At 42.9% G+C, this 17,285-nt stretch overlaps 1 protein-coding gene and 1 non-coding gene across 2 annotated transcripts; both read left to right on the forward strand.

The window, feature by feature from the left end:
- The first annotated feature begins 2,093 nt into the window (after positions 1 to 2,093).
- LOC136437254 (relaxin receptor 1-like) lies at positions 2,094 to 16,477 on the forward strand. Its single transcript, XM_066431735.1, has 19 exons — positions 2,094 to 2,194; positions 4,637 to 4,771; positions 5,282 to 5,377; positions 6,071 to 6,182; positions 8,636 to 8,707; positions 9,037 to 9,108; positions 9,569 to 9,640; positions 9,738 to 9,809; positions 10,105 to 10,176; positions 11,002 to 11,076; positions 11,467 to 11,538; positions 11,853 to 11,924; positions 12,046 to 12,117; positions 12,457 to 12,528; positions 12,793 to 12,870; positions 13,158 to 13,387; positions 14,091 to 14,720; positions 14,955 to 15,131; positions 15,645 to 16,477. The coding sequence occupies exons 1-19, from the start codon at positions 2,140 to 2,142 to the stop codon at positions 15,854 to 15,856; spliced, it is 2,448 nt and encodes an 815-aa protein (XP_066287832.1). The 5' UTR covers positions 2,094 to 2,139; the 3' UTR covers positions 15,857 to 16,477.
- Positions 9,415 to 9,498, forward strand: Trnal-cag (transfer RNA leucine (anticodon CAG)). Its single transcript has one exon. It is a non-coding gene; the product is annotated as a tRNA-Leu (tRNA).
- Positions 16,478 to 17,285: the final 808 nt, after the last annotated feature.

Below are 17,285 nucleotides of genomic sequence, written 5' to 3' on the forward strand. Positions count from 1 at the left end.
TTGACTTGTTTTGTGAGCCTGTATGTAATGGTTACCGGATAGCCCTGCCATGTTTTTACGTAGCCTTCAGAATGTGGGTAAGCTAAAACGGGAAGCGTGGTGACCCAAATCGGTCCAGTACGGCATTTACGACAGTTGTTTCGCTTCAAACGGGGCTACATACTCATAAACATCAATATGCTATTTCGCTACGGTGAGTGATTTTATAACCGTTGTTATTTCTTAGAAATCGTCAGTCCCCTTCTTCCAAGGAGGTTAAATATTTAACCTCCTTGCTTCTTCTAAGTCGCTGTTTTCCCAAGATTGACTTCTAAGACGTATTTGTATGACTGCCCTTGACTGGGTTTAAGTCACAGTTTCGTGTTAAAAATACTAGGGTCACCAGAGTTCATTGGTGTTATGACTGTTATGACTGTCATGAGTGTGTTTTGATATCACCCGAATCGGTAACGGCCTATACGGCATGATACTCATGCGGTTACAATAGCCTGATATCCTAAAACCATTTGTAGTGCAAACACAATCCTGACTTGATATTTGATACAATTTGGCTTGCGTGTGAGCAACCATATTGGAGTGCAACAAACCTCCAAATATAAAAATTGACGTCGTTATCATAGATACTTTCAGTTATAACAATGTTGCAACCTTATCAAGTTTATAACGTCCAAAACTAACATTAGAACGCCTCTTAACTGTTGAACAAATTCTGTCAAATGTTTGTCAGGTCTATCAGTCCCTTACCACAAGTTTATTTTTGCACGTTTCACGGTGTACATTGTGGTTACAGTAGCGACTGAATGTTATCACAAGGCTACAGCTTACCTTGACTCTCAACCCTGTAACACTGCATTTCACGGACTCTGTGATCCCTGGAACAACAAAGACTGCAACACTAACTGGACTGGGACATTTGTTTCACACGACTTGCTGCACGCATAGCTGTTGGTACTACACGACTAAAGGGCTGCATCACAATACAAAAGTTACTCAAGGGACTGGATAGGTTTTGTAATCTACCCTGTCAATCTAAAAGGGTCGCATCCTTATGCAGTAAGTTGGCTTTGGAATTTGTAAAGACAATAGAAAAACACTCAGACCAGTCTGGCACTTGTAGTTAGTTGTATGGTCGGAATGTAGCACTGTAATTCTCAAGAACAGGGCCCCAGTCCCCGAAATACAGTCTCTGGTGTATCTTGATATCTCGCAGAGACCATGAAAATATGTATGAACTGTTCAGGTCTAACGTTACATTTTGACCATAAGTTGTAGTTCTAATGGGCGATCTGAGACTCGCAACAGAGAGCATGTGCTCGACATTTCCTGTGTAGTTCCTGCAGCTTGTTTCTCGTAAACTTCACCTCCAGAACCTTTAAATAGCACTGGGCCAAGGTTGGTCTGACAGCTCATCTCTCGTGTTATTATGAAGGAACTACATTTGTGTGTCTTCTCTCTCTTCGTGACTAGACAGGCCCACCGTTGTTTCTGTAGTAAACGTCTCACAGACGTAAATCTTCGAATTTAGACAACCTTTGTGATGGTGATGAAAGTTTAGTCCTGACTTAGACTTTCCCAAAAGAAGACAAACCTAAGATCATGTTTTTAGACCCTAGACATACTACAAATCAGTTACAGTGTCTACTGAAAACGTGAAAGAAGTTGAAGCAGGCTTTCAGAACTTGTGATGTTTTTACCGTCTAAGCACAAAAGTACCAGAGGAAGGTTATCAAAGGTTCATCGTTTGTCTTGCTTCCTGACTTCGTAATTAATCTGAACTGGCCTTGAGAAGAAACTGCAATTTTACACTGGCACGGTCATGTGGTAGCTGGTTCAACTTTGGTACTACATTTCTCAAGGTTACGGCCATGTACGTTGTTTTATAGACCATTGTTTGTGTTAGAGCTCGTTTTAATCTCATATCTATCGTCGTAATTTTACCGAGGAAAGTGAGTTGTGGCGTTCAGTTCAACTGTCCCGCAAGGTCAAAGTGACGATAACGCCTGGCTTCCCTGGTTTGCAGTCGTAAAGAACCCCTCTAACGTTGTTGTTTTTTGTAATCGTATTTCACAGAATTAACGACAAGTTGGCACTAGAGAATGACTGTTCTCGAAGCAAGAGTCACGTGAGCAGGCGATCGTGATGGTGGTCTTACCCATGATCCTCCTCGCAACTTGGATGACATCAGCTACCACTGGTGAGTTCTGTTGTCTCTGCAAGACGGTTGTTGTTGTGACTATTAAGATAAAGTACGGTTTAACAATCAGTAAATGAACTTCTATCAGAATACTACCATGCTCGGTGGCGAAAAGAGTAGTCCAGACGTAAGAAAAGTTGTGTGCAGTGGACAAAGTTATTCTCTCTCTCAAAATGTGACGGTCTTGCTTGCAATGTTCACAGTTTCTTTTACAAGAGTGTTGAGTGATGAAATATCATGAGACGAAATAACAACGGCACTCAACACCTGTTAGTCGGACTACCAGATTAACCCCGTCTGAAACTCACTGAAGAAATGAATCAGGTTTTTGTCATCATATCTCAGCATTTGACAAAACCCCCATTCATATAATGACACTTTCTCAACCTCACGTTTGTTGAGCGACACAGGGAGCTCCAAAATAGCAGCTCCCTGTGCTACCAGTAAGCACCTGTGTCATGCAAAATGTATGATGTGAATGTTATCCGTCAGAAATTTGTCTTAGTCCTTGGCATAAGTAATTACAAGCTACGGATTTTAGTCTTTCCTCAAATACACAAAAGAAGCTTGATGTGAGAAAGCTTTGCAAGGATGTATGTGCGAGTGAGTGAGTGAGTGAGTGAGTGAATGGGTGAGTGTTCAGTGAGTAAGAGAGTGTGTGACTGAAGGAGTGTGTGCGTAAGTAAGTGAGTGAGTGGGTGAGTGTTCAATGAGTAAGAAAGTGTGTGACTGAAGGAGTGTGTGCGTAAGTGAGTGAGTGAGTGAATGAATTGATGAGTGGGTGAGTGAGTGAATGAATGAGTGAACGAATGAGAGAGTGAGTGAGTGAGTGAATGAGTGAATGGGTGAGTGAATGGGTGAGTGAGTGATTGAGTGAGGTTTCTATTCCCTTCTTATTATTTCCATGTATTTGTATGCCAATATCTTACACTTGAAGATATTATATATGATTACGCGTTAAAGTCGACCACAGGTCCGCCTGCCGCGGTGTTACATAGCACGCACGTTATCATTTCATCAACACTCTAATAGCGACGTCACTGTCATATCTATTTTTGTCGGCAGCCTAGGCGTTATTTTTGACACGAAGCGCGCATATAGAAGGCAGTTGGATAGCCACTTGGCAAGACCTTGTCGTATGTCTATGCCGCGTATGTGATTCAATACACTCTATAACAGTACTAGTTAGGTGAAAATTGGCAAAGAGTCTCTTTCACGCCAAACCATGCACAAGATTGATGCATGAAGTGGCAAACGAGAAGTGGCCAGAAATTTGTCAAACACCATGTGAGAAGTGTGCTGCGGTACAACATGTGCCTTGTTTTAGCGCGTTCACCGGGGCGCACATTCCCGGGCAGCAGGTCGGGCTCACTGCCAGAACCAAAACAAGCTGACTCTGTGCGGTTTCTTGGAGCGTGTTGTTGAGCAGGTGGCTGGCTGTCCGAGAAAGAGTTACGAGTACATGTGGACTTGTAACGTGCAGGGTGTTTGTAGGTGACGTCACCGCTGCTATGCCTGCTGGTTGAACCAGGAAGAGTCAGACCTAACGTTATAACTTTTTATGTACATAACCTCCTTTAACATTAATCCGACGCATACGGGTTACACAAATCCGCCAGTTTGAAAAACAGTGGGTATGAGAGATCTCTAGTGCAGCATCCCCTAGCCTCCGTTGCAGTCCTTTTCCCCGCGGCGTTTTTTTTTTGCGGGGAAAAGGACTGCAACGGAGGCTAAGCATCCCCCTGGTATCATTCTCCTAAAGCAGAGCTGAATCCGCGTCGTAGAAACTCCCGAACTAAAAGGATGTACACGCGGGTTCAGCTCTGCTATAACAGTTATATATATCTAAGGAGAATGCCAGGTATGCACAGTTTAGATACACAGGAATGCATTATACTGGGGAACGTTGGGTTAGAGATCTGTTAGTCTGTATAACGCAAACTCCAGCTGTCCGGGGGTCTAGCCGTTACAGGCGGCGAGCGGTCACGGGGCTTGATTGAAATCAGGCTAGAGATCTGTTTGCACGTATATTTTCAGGTTGTCGAAATTATGTACCCCGGTAGATTTATGTAAGCAGATGTTAATGTCATGATTACGAAATAGCGTTAATTGCATGCACAAAGTCAAATTTACCGGACAAGGTGGTTAAACGTTCAAGTTTTACCATCCACTAAGGCAGATATGCTTACGTCATAGTCACGTGAGTACAAACACTTCTCATTTGTTCGTGTGAAGGAAAAGTGTATGATATCGACCTACCTTTTAGCCTTCCATGATTATACATCATCATCATCATCGTTCGGTGGGGGAGGGGGTGTCAAGTCCATGCGCCACCAAAGACCACACCAGTCTGTCCGCCATAGCCGCGACCCAGGTCCTCCAATGGTGTTCTGTATTCCATTGAATTTTTACAAACCCTCTGCTCCATGCCTCCCCTCCCAGGTGACCCTAGCCCGCCCCCCTCCGCCTGTCCCCTGGGGGAGTTCCTGTGCGGGAACCTGTCCCTCTGTCTGCCGCAGAGACTACACTGTAACGGGCGGGACGACTGCGGCAACAACGCGGACGAAGAAAGATGTGGTAAGGGAGTGATTCACATGTGACTCTATACATTTTTCGAACCTAACATACAATCACTAACGTCTAGTGATGATTTGAATGAATAATGGCTACGCTGCAAACGGGTATAAATATAAAACGCCCATTAGAGGAGGACAAAGGAGTGTCTGTCTGTGTGTGTGTGTGTGTATGTGTGTGTGTGTGTGTGTGTGTGCGTGTGTGTGTGTGTGCGTGTGTGTGTGTGTGTGTAAATAAACGCTGTACTCTTCACGATAAGTTATCTTTAGTGCTTACTATTAAGAACAATGTTTCAAGTACATTTTTGTGTCCAACAAGATGCTAAGTCACATCTTGACAGGTGTTAGACCTCCTGCATGTGTGGATTTACGATTATTGGACAACACATGTCCGTCCACAGCACGCAACTTCCGCTGCCGGCAAGAAACATTGAATCATTGACATGGGGGAATCCGAGCCAGTGCCAAGATGGGAGGCGTCCAAGTTTGAAAAAGTGTTTTGTGTTTTCTCCAGGTGACAATAATGGATGGGCCAATGACTTTGATGCCTTTCACGCCACAAGAATCCGCGAGGGGAATTCAAGGGGAAGCGAGTCCTGCAGTAAGTTGAGCGCTGCTTAGTACTAAGTAAAAGGACCATCCAATTTATATATGTGACTGGATGCAAGAGTATAACCTTGGGGTATAAACTTGGGGATAATTTTCCGAGCAGCCGTTGTATCCCCTGCTTCTCCTATGTGTCAGTCATTCCTCACTTTTAGTGAGCAGTTGAGCTGGTCTCAATCATTAGGTTTCTGATATAAGGAAAGGATCTAGAGATGCTGTTTCAGTCCCGTTCATTTAACCCGTAACCCTGGAGTGGCCTTCGGGTCATAGCTTGAAGTGGCCTTCGGGTCTTGTCATGTTACGGGTTGACCATTGAGTAAGGGAAGTGTTTGATCAGGGTGTCACATCTATCTATAGACGGTTGGTTGGTTGGTTGGTTGGTTGGTTGGTTGGTTGGTTGGTTGGTTGGTTGGTTGAACCTGGACTCCGGGAGTAAAACTAGAACTATTATTCAGATTCACCGGTAATTGTCGGACATGGTGGACAATACTGGTGGACAACATCGTAGTCACGTGGGTATAGGCACTTAAAAAGCAATGTTTTGATTGATGTTGATAAGAAAGACGAAGAAGAACGACAAGACGTACTGGAAAGATGATACTACGAGGAGCGTCTCTCTTATCCGTACGTAACTACCATTGTATAAAGTTTTCAGCAAGATTTATTTTTCTGATTGCGACAATTTCATTTCCCCCAGCTCTGATGTCGGTGCCCGCTCAGTGCACGTGTCAAAGGCAGACCCGAGTTACCTGTAACAGCACCGGTCTCGACAACGTACCAGCGGATATCTCCACAAACGTCACCAGATTGTGAGTAGTTTGAATTGTGACGTCACCAATTTATGTGAACATAACAATGGCGACATCTGTGTTGTTTTGCCGAATCTGGCAGGCTCAATCTGTACCTTGTCAGCCACGGAACAATCGTCGTTTTACAATTTTGTTCCACCGTCAACTGCGTTGTTTGGCGCCAAAAGGAAATTTAGTATATCATGAAATCGTGGGTGGTAATTCCTGATGGATCTGTGGTTAAATCAAGGACAAGGCTTTAGTTTTGTTTTCCATAGTAACCTTGATGACAAGAAACTGTAGAAAGTCGCAACGTTTCAGTGGGATTGAGTTGCATTTGTGCCTGACATAGTGGTCCAATTTAGCTATAAAAGTATACTGGAGCATCCATACTTATTCGGACGCCATCATTTTGTTTTCCAACGTTGTAACCTTATATATCATTTAACTTCATGCTTATATCACCAAGTATTTCATTTTTCGTCCTGATGGTAAGAGAAATCAATATTTAATTTCATTTGCTCTTCATCTGTATCTCTACATTTCCGGACATCCTTTGGATTTTGGGTGTAAGAAAACGACTCTAGACCCAAGTCCCTTCCATTGTTACACGGGAATGAAAGCTGATGTTGTTTGCCATCCTAACCGTCACTCTGTTACATAACCCGATATTCTGAGAATAAACGGCCACTCGTGTGAAAACGCTGCATCTAAGAAACAAACAGTCAGGACTTCCCGTCCTGGCCGCTTTCCCACACCCACTAAAGGACGATGAAAGGCAAGCGTAAATGAAAAGTTCATCGCACCCAGTACATATCACCTCCTCAAACTGATACACAGTGGAACAAAGGACCTTCACGTGTCAGCCTGATGTTGAACATGCCTCCTGTTGTCTGTCATCGCACGGAGCTCTAATGGCAATAGGTTAGGGCGGCACCAGGGAGGGGTTGGTGCGACACGTACCAAGAGTACCTGTGGGATTTGATAAGGCAATGGCATGGAGTGGATGTTGTGTGGACAAAACGTCTAGAAACACAAACAACACCGTAGATCACATGTCACGAGTGCACTCCCACGGCGACTTGACTTTACTTGTTTGTGAACCTGAACAAGATACATTGTATTCTATGATAAGAAATAAAAACGACCGCTCCTCACATTTGCAGAGGATCAACAATCATAGCATCATGGTTGTGCCGTTGATCTTGGTCGCTACTGAAAGTTACAGTTGTACTATATCAAATTATGAAGTCATCTCGTCAGGCAACTTTGGTCAAAAATCTTAATAGTAGCATCAGAAACGCCGTTTTCAAAGGAAGGTTTGTAATCTTAAGTGTGTGTTTTAAGTACCACCAATCGTCCATGAAGACCATTAGGACATATACAGACAATAGCCGTGTTGCTTGTAAGCACGAAAGTTCAATGATAGAGACAATTGAGGTCAATTGTTTAATGACAAAACCCTCTCAATGCTCCTAAAAGATGCTGCTCTTGACAGTGATCTTGATGAATTGATCTCACACATTTCCATCGACGTCTTGGCAACACATCCAAAGAACTGTTTACGACGTGTGCCACCATAAACAGATCTAGAATGTATTTTCGAGCGTCACTAAACCTAACAAACACAGTGTGATGTTGACGTTACAATCCAGGTTGAATCGAAACAGGCATTGGAGACTTTTTTGTATTTATTCAAAAGTTTGTTTCTCATATGTGCGACCCTGTACCTTGGAGACCACAGTGACCTGTTGTTCTACATCTGGAGTTCTTCAGGTGGAATGGATCACGAAATGCATTGGTCTCAACAAAACAAGCAAACAAACAAGAGAGCTTTTCAACTGAATTAAATGTCCTAATAGATATCAAGAACTTTTTTGAAACTAGAAATTAATTCCATTGGCTAACGAAGAATTTTGATGAAATCAGCGAAAGAAATATTTATAGCTTTAACTTTTTCTCTAATCGTTCAACCTGCAGTTTCATGCTCTGCTTCAGTGCCAACATTGCATGTACACTCGACAAGTGGTGGCTGTGTACCATCAACTAATCAAAGACCATCTGGAGCTAGTTAGTGGTCAAACCTGAAGAATAATGAAGAAAGTCACATGCTAACTACATTCCCTCACAGGAATCCCGACGTACCAGATAATAAGACTTTTAAAAACCCTTTCCTGTCGTTCAGGCGGTCGTGAGTGATCCGTACCAAGTGTTTCTCGTCGAAGTGGTAAGGGAAAATGCTGACATTGACTAAAACTCCCTCGTTGATGAATACATTTGAAACTGGTGTGCCAAGCTAAGTTTGGACTATCAATCATAATCACAACTTAGACAGCTGGAACGTTTTTACATAAGAACTTATAGTAAAACAAAACGAGTGAGTTTGGCAACTTAGGGAAAGAGAAACGTCAGCATTTTTTTCATCACTAGTTACCCGTTGCATCTTGTTTTCTTTCCACATTACTCAATTCTAGGAAAATTTACAACGAGAAGATCGAAACGTTGCAGAATGACTCCTTCCTGCCCTACATCAACCTAGAATCACTGTAAGTACTTTTCTATATTAAACAAAACCTGTGTTTGTATCTGGTTGAAAATGTTACTTTCCCTTTTCGAAAAGAGGTTTTGTACTTTTTAATTCAAATACACGTTTCTTGGTTGGTTGGTTGGTTTGTGTGCATTATGTATATCAGTAGGTAGAAATCTAACGTTATCATCATATTCACGCTTAAATAAAGACCATATCACCAGGCCTGGTTGAGGAATGATGTAATGTTGGAAACCGTACTGCATGAGGAGACTCGGTCAAACGTGAATGCCCCATCCGCACTGGGAGTACGCTGTCCCTCCAGTAACCTTCCTTCCAACATTTCAGGAATCTGCCGAGAAACCAGATCCAGCTCATCGAGCCAGCCGCCTTCAGAGGGCTACGTAATCTCGGGAAACTGTAGGTCCCAATTGTTGTTTTACTAAACATACGCAGCTTGGCTTTTGTCCTAGCGTCAAGATGTTCTGACCTTACCTTCCTTCGAGTGATCATCTTTATGTTCCGAACATGATGTAGATATCATAAACAGGTTTCAGAGACTTTAGCTATTGACAGAAACAGGAGGCTTGTATGTTTTTAAAACCCTTTAAAACCACGACATACAAATGTAAGATTTATCTTTTATGATCTGGCAACTTCCAGGATTAAACATCGTGCCAATCGGAGATAAGTTTCGAGACGGTCCATGAAAGTACTGCCACATTTGTCAGGATGGCCGAGCGGTCTAAGGCGCTGCGTTCAGGTCGCAGTCTGGTTCTCCAGGCGTTGGTTCGAATCCCACTTCTGACAGAAATTCGTTTTGTTCCACATTTTGCTTTGTCACTCAACTGTGTTGTTTCATTTCTTGTTTTTACGTTAGAAATCTTCAGGAAAATGGAATCGTCTCCCTTCATGTGGACACCTTTGCGGAACTACAGAAGCTTTCTCGGCTGTAAGTAAATCGATTTTGATGTTTCTTTGTCTTCGCCACAAGTCAACTCTAATCATTCTTACGGCTAGAACAAGTCTGAAACTTTCCTTCCATGCAGATTCCTGTCACACAACGAACTAGAGACGCTGATGCCAGGGACCTTCAGAAATCTACACCAGCTCCAATGGCTGTAAGTTAGACTCTCAGTTACATACTAATATTTGCACTCACGTGACAATGACGTGTATATTGTCCGCCATATTGGGTGGTTAAACCTGGTAGCTGCACGGGCATATCCGATTTTGCTTATGCTATCACAGACACACACATTGCACATTATGTGTACTAAAATGATCATTCCGGCATTTCTGCTGTGAAGTCACGCACAAACACATAATTCTGTCTTCTTATGATAAATCCTTGTCTGCAACCATGAACGACAAGAGAATTGTCGAAAGGAAAGCTTTTTGGTACTATCATTGCAGGCATCTTGAAGATAACAAGCTGACGACAATACATCCCGGCACCTTTACTGGACTGCGGGACGTTAACTGGCTGTAAGTTATCAGTAGTAATACATCGTAAGTTCAGAAGAGCTGTGTAATACATGTAGAAATCAACAAACACATGTTTATGATCATTTCATAAACACCTTGTCGTTGTAAGCGTTGATGTGCGGATGTGAAAGCAACTATTGTCTCCACGCCAAGGGAAACTTTCTGCTATATAACTTTAAGTTAATAGTATGAAATAACACGAAAACATAGTTGAATATACCAAGCGTACCCCATATTGTTTTGATGTTCAATTGCATATTACATGTGTGTATTTGTGTTGTTCGTCCAAGCAATCACCTTCTTGAGTTATTCTGACGACATTCACTCAAGCTTTGTAAGAAAAATGGGCACTGATCCAACGTTCTTCACAGACTCTTTGTAAACAAGTCTTAATTTACCTACAGAACGATCCTCTTGAGTGAGTTTCAAATAGTTGTCAGCCTTGTGTAGTGATTATGCCCACCCACCGTTTCTCCGAGGGAAGACACATAGCAAAGTTGGACCAAGGAGGCTATATAACCTCCTTAGTTGGACGTGATGAAGTCCAGCGGGCCATTTGGAGCCAATATCTCCAAGTGGGGATTTCCGGTGAAAATGCAACCCACCTCTTTATTGACATATACAGAAAGTTTACCTCAGATTACGTGGCACTTTTTTCTTCGCATATGAGAGTCGTTCAAGTTCAGAAACGCGGGTCTTTAGCTTTGTTCATTCCATATCCTCATTGAAATGTCTAGAATCTCTGTTAGAATTTTTTTAAGTAGCTTAAGAAAAAACGGTGCAACTGAAAAGCACATTGCTGTCTCTCTTCCACCTGGTTTGCAGAGGCCTCATGGGAAACAGGCTGCAGAGATTGGATGGTGGGAGAATCTGCCAGGACGCACCTTCCGTCAGATGGCTGTAAGGAATGTTACGTTGAATAGATATTGTAAACTTACGATCATTTCCTATGAGCCCGGGGTCATACGTCGTACGATCGTTGTACGACCTCAAATCGACGACATTCTTGGGATAGTCGTTCTTGTGTCGTACAAAACTGTCTTGCTACGGAAGAGGCTGTCTTGAGATCTTGTCGGTGGTTGGTTCCATCACAGAAATCTACGACGTTAAACAAACTGCTTCGACGCCCGGACCTACGACATTTGTGACCGCACCGTATGGGTGCTTAGCAGTTCGACCTATTCTATGTGCAAGTTTAGTGTAAACTATTGCACCCATGTTTGTACATTAGATAGTGATTATCTTTGTGCATCATCAATATCAACGTAACAATTTTCTGTCAATTTCCAGAGAACTTGGGGAGAACTCTCTCAACAGTTTGACATCCGGGACCTTTGAAGGGTGTGACAACATCACGGTCCTGTAAGTTTTGGTCGTGTTCAAGTTAACAAATCCTTCTTTCCACGCGGTTTATCATAAGACGCTACGAAGCAACAGTGCTTATATTTATTTTCAAATTCATGCTGCTCCATTAAGTAATGTTACTTTTATTAATGGTAGCCAATGTAACGTTTTGCTGTATAAAATAGTTGAAGAGTGTTGTAGGCTGCTTGGTGATTGGTAGACTTGTAAAAGGTTAGGGTCGGGGACGCACCACTCAGACAAGATGTTGTATGTACTTTTCTTCTGTTTAAGATTAATTTTTGTGCTTCCACTACCATTTGTCTCTTTAATAGGTCTCTTGTGAACAACAGAATATCAACGATCGAGCCTAATGCGTTCGACAGCCTATCACAACTTAGCGATTTGTAAGTGGAAAGTATGCTTTTGGACTGTTCAGAAATCAGTACTTTGAATTTGAAGCTTGGGAACTTTTTGTGAAACATGCAAGAAAGTTACTGTAAATAACTTTTTCTTCTTACCATCCAGGGACCTCTCAGCGAACAACATCTCAACCTTCCCTTCCAGGCCATTCGTTAAGCTCAAGATGCTGGACAAGCTGTAAGAATGGTCTTGCCTTTATTTTCTTGCAAAATGGGCGCCAGGAACGGATTTCAGATAATATTGTTTCCACTAGTAACGTTACTACCAACTAGCACATGTATCTAGTCCTATGTGCTACATTCAGTAGAACGTGATTTATGAAAAATCTTGCTGTACAAAGCTGGTGTAACGTTAGTCTTTGCTATTGCCTTCTTATTTTGTCCCCTGCATTAAAGATGAACTTGGTGAACTTGCCAGTTGGCGCTTCTCGTACAAGTTCACTGAGTTACATTCCTGCCGTAAACCATCTTCACAGGTTTACTTACACACTCCACAAAGTAAACCCTATCTTTTCAGGAATATCTCGTTCAACCCACTGCAGTCTTTGGACGTAGATGTCTTCCAAGGACTTGTCAGTATCAAGTCACTGTACGTATATATATATACAGTGTCATGTTCATTCATTAACGGCATTCATTGCAAATAAATATGCTTGAATGCCAATAAGATACAGCGATAACCACTTACATATTACGTACATCATACCGTTAAGATATGGTAAGATTCTATTATACAAGTACCATTTGACTAACAGTATTGTAACTCAATTACAATGTTTAGTGTTGTAGTTATGGCAAAATGCACATAATGTCTTTAGATGTGTTTTTAAAATGTTTGTGTATAATTTTACAGAGCGATTGTCGAAGTGGGCGTGGCCGGTATGAACTTTTCCACAGACATGTTTAGTAACGCCAGGGGCCTGGATCACGTGTAAGTCGGATTCTTCTAAGGGTTTCTTTTGCATCCCCGTCATTAGTGACAAGTATCAATTAGAAATGATGATATTGTGATGACTAGTCATATCATATGATATACATCGAACTTTGTCATCAAAGGTCTTTGATTACCTCTCTATATGCTCTATAGAAAGTAAACAGGACAGTCTTCGTATCCACTTAATCTTAATTATTTTTCAACAATGAAGTCTAATCTTGATAATTTTTTAACAATGAAGTCATGAAAATAAACTCTTCTCTACATTACAATGTCTGTTCCAGCTACTTCAGCAAGTTCCGGTACTGTAACTTCGCCCTGCACGTCCGCCATTGTGAGCCGGGGTCTGACGGCATCTCCTCCGTGGAGCACCTGCTGGCGCGTGACGTGCTGCGGGCGTGCGTGTGGGTCATCGCCGTGCTGACGTGCACGGGAAACACCTGCGTCATGATCGGCAGGTCACTCATGAAACACGAGAACAAGGTCCACTCGCTCTTCATCAAGAATCTGTGTGGTAAGACGGCATTTCTTTAGTCTGCGTAATGCTAGGGTCACATTTCCAACCCGGTGCCTGGCCGGGCAGCTTGTGGGAACGAAAACTTTGATATAAAAGACAACAATACACACAAAACTTTTTAAAAAGTGTTTCTTACCATACCTTATGTATATTCTTGATATTTATCTTTTATTCTTTGTTTTCTTAAACAGCCCGGTCGGGCCCCGGCTTTGAAATGTGACCCTAGCATAATGTCAGGGTCACATTTCCAAATCGGAGCCCGGTCGGGTAGTTTGCGGAAACGAAAGTAAGATATAGAAGGCAACAAAACACACACAAGAAAAAATGGCTCGTCACAAAGTTTGTGTGTATTTCTTGATATTCACTGTTTTTCGTTCTCCCAAGCAGCCCGGCCGGGCCCCGGTTTGGAAATGTGACCATGGCATAACTCAAGCAGCGTTATCCGGGTATCCCTGGCTACAGCCGGCTGAAGTTGGCCGGGCCGCTATAAACGTAATTCAATCAGGCTAAGCTTTTTTTATGTGAGTGTTCGCACTCAGGTGACTATGTCCGCCATGCTGGGCGGTTAAACCTGGAAGTTGACAAGTAAATTTGAGCATTACGAAGTCTTAGAGCTTGTTATCGTGACTATGTTTCACTGACAACATATCACTAGTATCACATTTCTCAAATGCCCCACTGTTTTGTATCACACTTTAAGCGTCAGATCTCGTGATGGGAGTCTATCTGATCATCATCGGCACGAAGGACGTCCTCTACCGAGGCGTCTACAACCGCCACGCGCTGGAGTGGAAGGAAAGCTTCGGCTGCCAGTTTACCGGGTTCCTGGCCATGCTGTCCTCAGAGGTGTCCGTGCTCCTCCTGACGTACATGTCCGTGGAGAGATTCCTGTGCGTCGTGTTTCCTTACCGCGACAGGAGACCCAACGTGCGGCAAGCGGCCGTCGTGCTCATGGCCATATGGCTGAGTGGGTTCTTTCTCGCCTTCTCGCCGCTGATTGGCCACGGGCTGGGTTACTTTGACAGTTTCTATGGCAACAACGGCGTCTGTTTCCCCCTCCACCTGCACCAGCCGTACCTGAGAGGATGGGAGTACAGCGCCTTCATCTTTCTCGGGGTCAACTTCACCTCCTTGCTGATCATCCTGGCAGCCTACACGGGCATGTTCATCTCCATCCAGCGGACGCGGCGGTCCATCGCGTCGTCCTTCACTACTTTTGGGGACATGTCCTTCGCTACCAGGTTCTTCTTCATCGTGCTCACAGACTCCTTGGTTTGGATCCCCATCACTGTTCTCAAGTTTCTGGCGTTCACGTCTCTCAAAATTTCAGGTAAATTCGTAGTAAGGATTATTACGATAATGTTAAGAGAGACAACAACAAACTTTGACGGTGGTGTTACTACCATATTCTAACACAAGGTGCACAATTCATCTAGTTAGCGCACAAACAAAAGTAAATAACGGATGCTATAGCTAAACATGCTTTTGGACAGTTTCTTCTGAATCATTGACATTGTTTCATTAGAAATATGTCTAGCTGATGTGTTAAAATGAACTCTTTAAGGTTCGATGTACGCCTGGATCGTGATCTTCATCCTGCCGATCAACAGCGCCATCAACCCCATCCTGTACTCCCTCACCACGCGGACCTTCAGCGGCGTGCTCTGCAGCTTCGTCAAAAACATCCACCTCAAACCATTTCGAGCGTCTACAAACAGGCCGTTGGTTCTCATGGAACAAGGTAAGACACTGGATATTGGAGCTTTCTTTTTACACAACCAGTAATGTCTCTCACCTGCTTACGTTTCGATGTCTATCAGTAAGCCATCCTCAGCGCTACTGACCGGAGTGCTGCTGCGAAACGTAAGCAGGTGAGACATTACTGGTTGTGTAAAAAAGAAAACTCCAATATCCCATGTTCTACCGACCTGATGAAATCGGCCGGACAATACACTATTGCAAGGAAAAATAACTCTCGGTAAACTATCATTAGTTCACTTAAATCTCCGTCACCTACGCCGTACTACCGTACGACAGCTTGCGACAGAAAATCGTGAGTGCGTTGTTGAGACAGTCTTGAATGTGTCGTACAACTTCAATGATTGTCGTAGAGTCTTGTCGACTTTCGCTTCTGTTATAGCCTCACGATAAATTATTGGACTAGCTATAGGAATCTTACGACGTACTTGTATGTTGAGTGCGTCTTTAAGACAAAGGATCAACTTGAAGATTGTTTTTTCTCTCCGACTCTCAGTGAAGCGTTCGTCCGATTCCGACACGTCAGCTGGTACCACCTGTACGACCGCGTCAACGTTGAACAGCTCAGCCAACAGGACAATCAACGCCACGACCTCTGTCAGTTTTGGGAAGAACTGCACCCTAGACAGCGTCCCGGAGCGGAATTCCAGCGAGGATGGTGGATGGGAGTCTATTAAAACTAACGGCGACGACGTGTTTGAGCCGTGACTTTGCTGGACCTCACTCCACGGGAACATGTACTGTGGTGCCATATATCATGTCGACAGGGGCTTTCCTAAAATGTTGCCAACTTGCGGCAGTATCTTTTTAAATAACAGCGTTTGCCTACTTGAGCCGTGATGCAATTTTCAATGTCAATGTCATATCTACAATAACTGTCATATTGGCAAAGAGATGCAAATCTTATTTTGTTTCAATGTCTGATGTAACATTCGCACATGCTATATTTTTACATGACAACCATTATGTTTATTCACCGCTTGAGCAATGCCAATATAGATAATAGAGCAGGCCGGCAAAATGCAATCAATAGACTATAGATAAATTGTATGAAAGATGTTCATGAATATGTGTATAATGTTGTTTCCGCTGAGTCAATTGGGGACCAAATACAAAAATGTCTAAAATCTACCTCAAAAACTTGGATTCGTGTGACTTAAGATGAATGGGTTTTAGAGTTTCTCCATTTATTGGCCATGATTGCACTGGAAAGCAGTATACCTGTTTAAACATTTCTTGGTTGTTCATAGTGCATATAGGCTTTAAGGGGCCGGTAGCTTCAATGTACGTCTATTATATCAGGCAGTTTCATTAAACTGTTAAAGTATATCTGTGACGTGTCTTCATATGAGTTGCAAATTGATTTCATCACATCATTGAAACTTTTGCAGCACGCACCGAGGGCGACACCTAGCGGTTGTGGCTATGATCGCACGTGGTTTCACTGCACGACAGTCAACATTTACTCACCATATGGATGACAGGAAACAGTAAAAACAGCCAACAGACAAAACCACCGTTTTATCTTTTCAATATCTTCTTGTTTCCTAAATTAGGATTAGAATTTGGATGCGGTAGCCCAGAAAGGAAAAAAAAAAAATACAGGGCATGTACACGAGACCAATTTTATTAGTAAAATACAAAGGAAACATTTATGACCTGCTATCCCATTGTTTTGTTTGTGAAATGTCTTAGACAAAGCCAACCTTGATTTCAAATTTTCAAAATCTACGTGAAATAATCCCCAAAACTTCAAAACCCTTTGCGAGCCTTTCCCTGTTCCCGAAAATCAAGAAGGAAACGTGCCAATTAGACAGCCGTTTTATCCACTTTCCTGAAGACGACCGGGAGCGGTACTGCAGATTGGGCTGTGATAGGGTATCTGTATCTGTATCTGTATCTATATAGCCGGTATAACCGCCATTCGGCGTAACACACCAGCTTCGCAGGCACGCGGCGCGATAGCAGCTGGTTATATTACACCGAACGACCTGTCACGTCTAACCTTCGCATATCTAACTGCATGCATTGTTTAAAGCTATCTATTGAGGATGCTTCCACTGTACTTGGTTGTAACGAGTTCCACTCTACGATCGTTCTAGGAAAATACGAATTTTTAAACACATCAAACCTAGGT

This window comes from Branchiostoma lanceolatum, chromosome 6 (genome assembly GCF_035083965.1).
Source record: "Branchiostoma lanceolatum isolate klBraLanc5 chromosome 6, klBraLanc5.hap2, whole genome shotgun sequence".
Taxonomy (NCBI): Eukaryota; Metazoa; Chordata; class Leptocardii; order Amphioxiformes; family Branchiostomatidae; genus Branchiostoma; species Branchiostoma lanceolatum.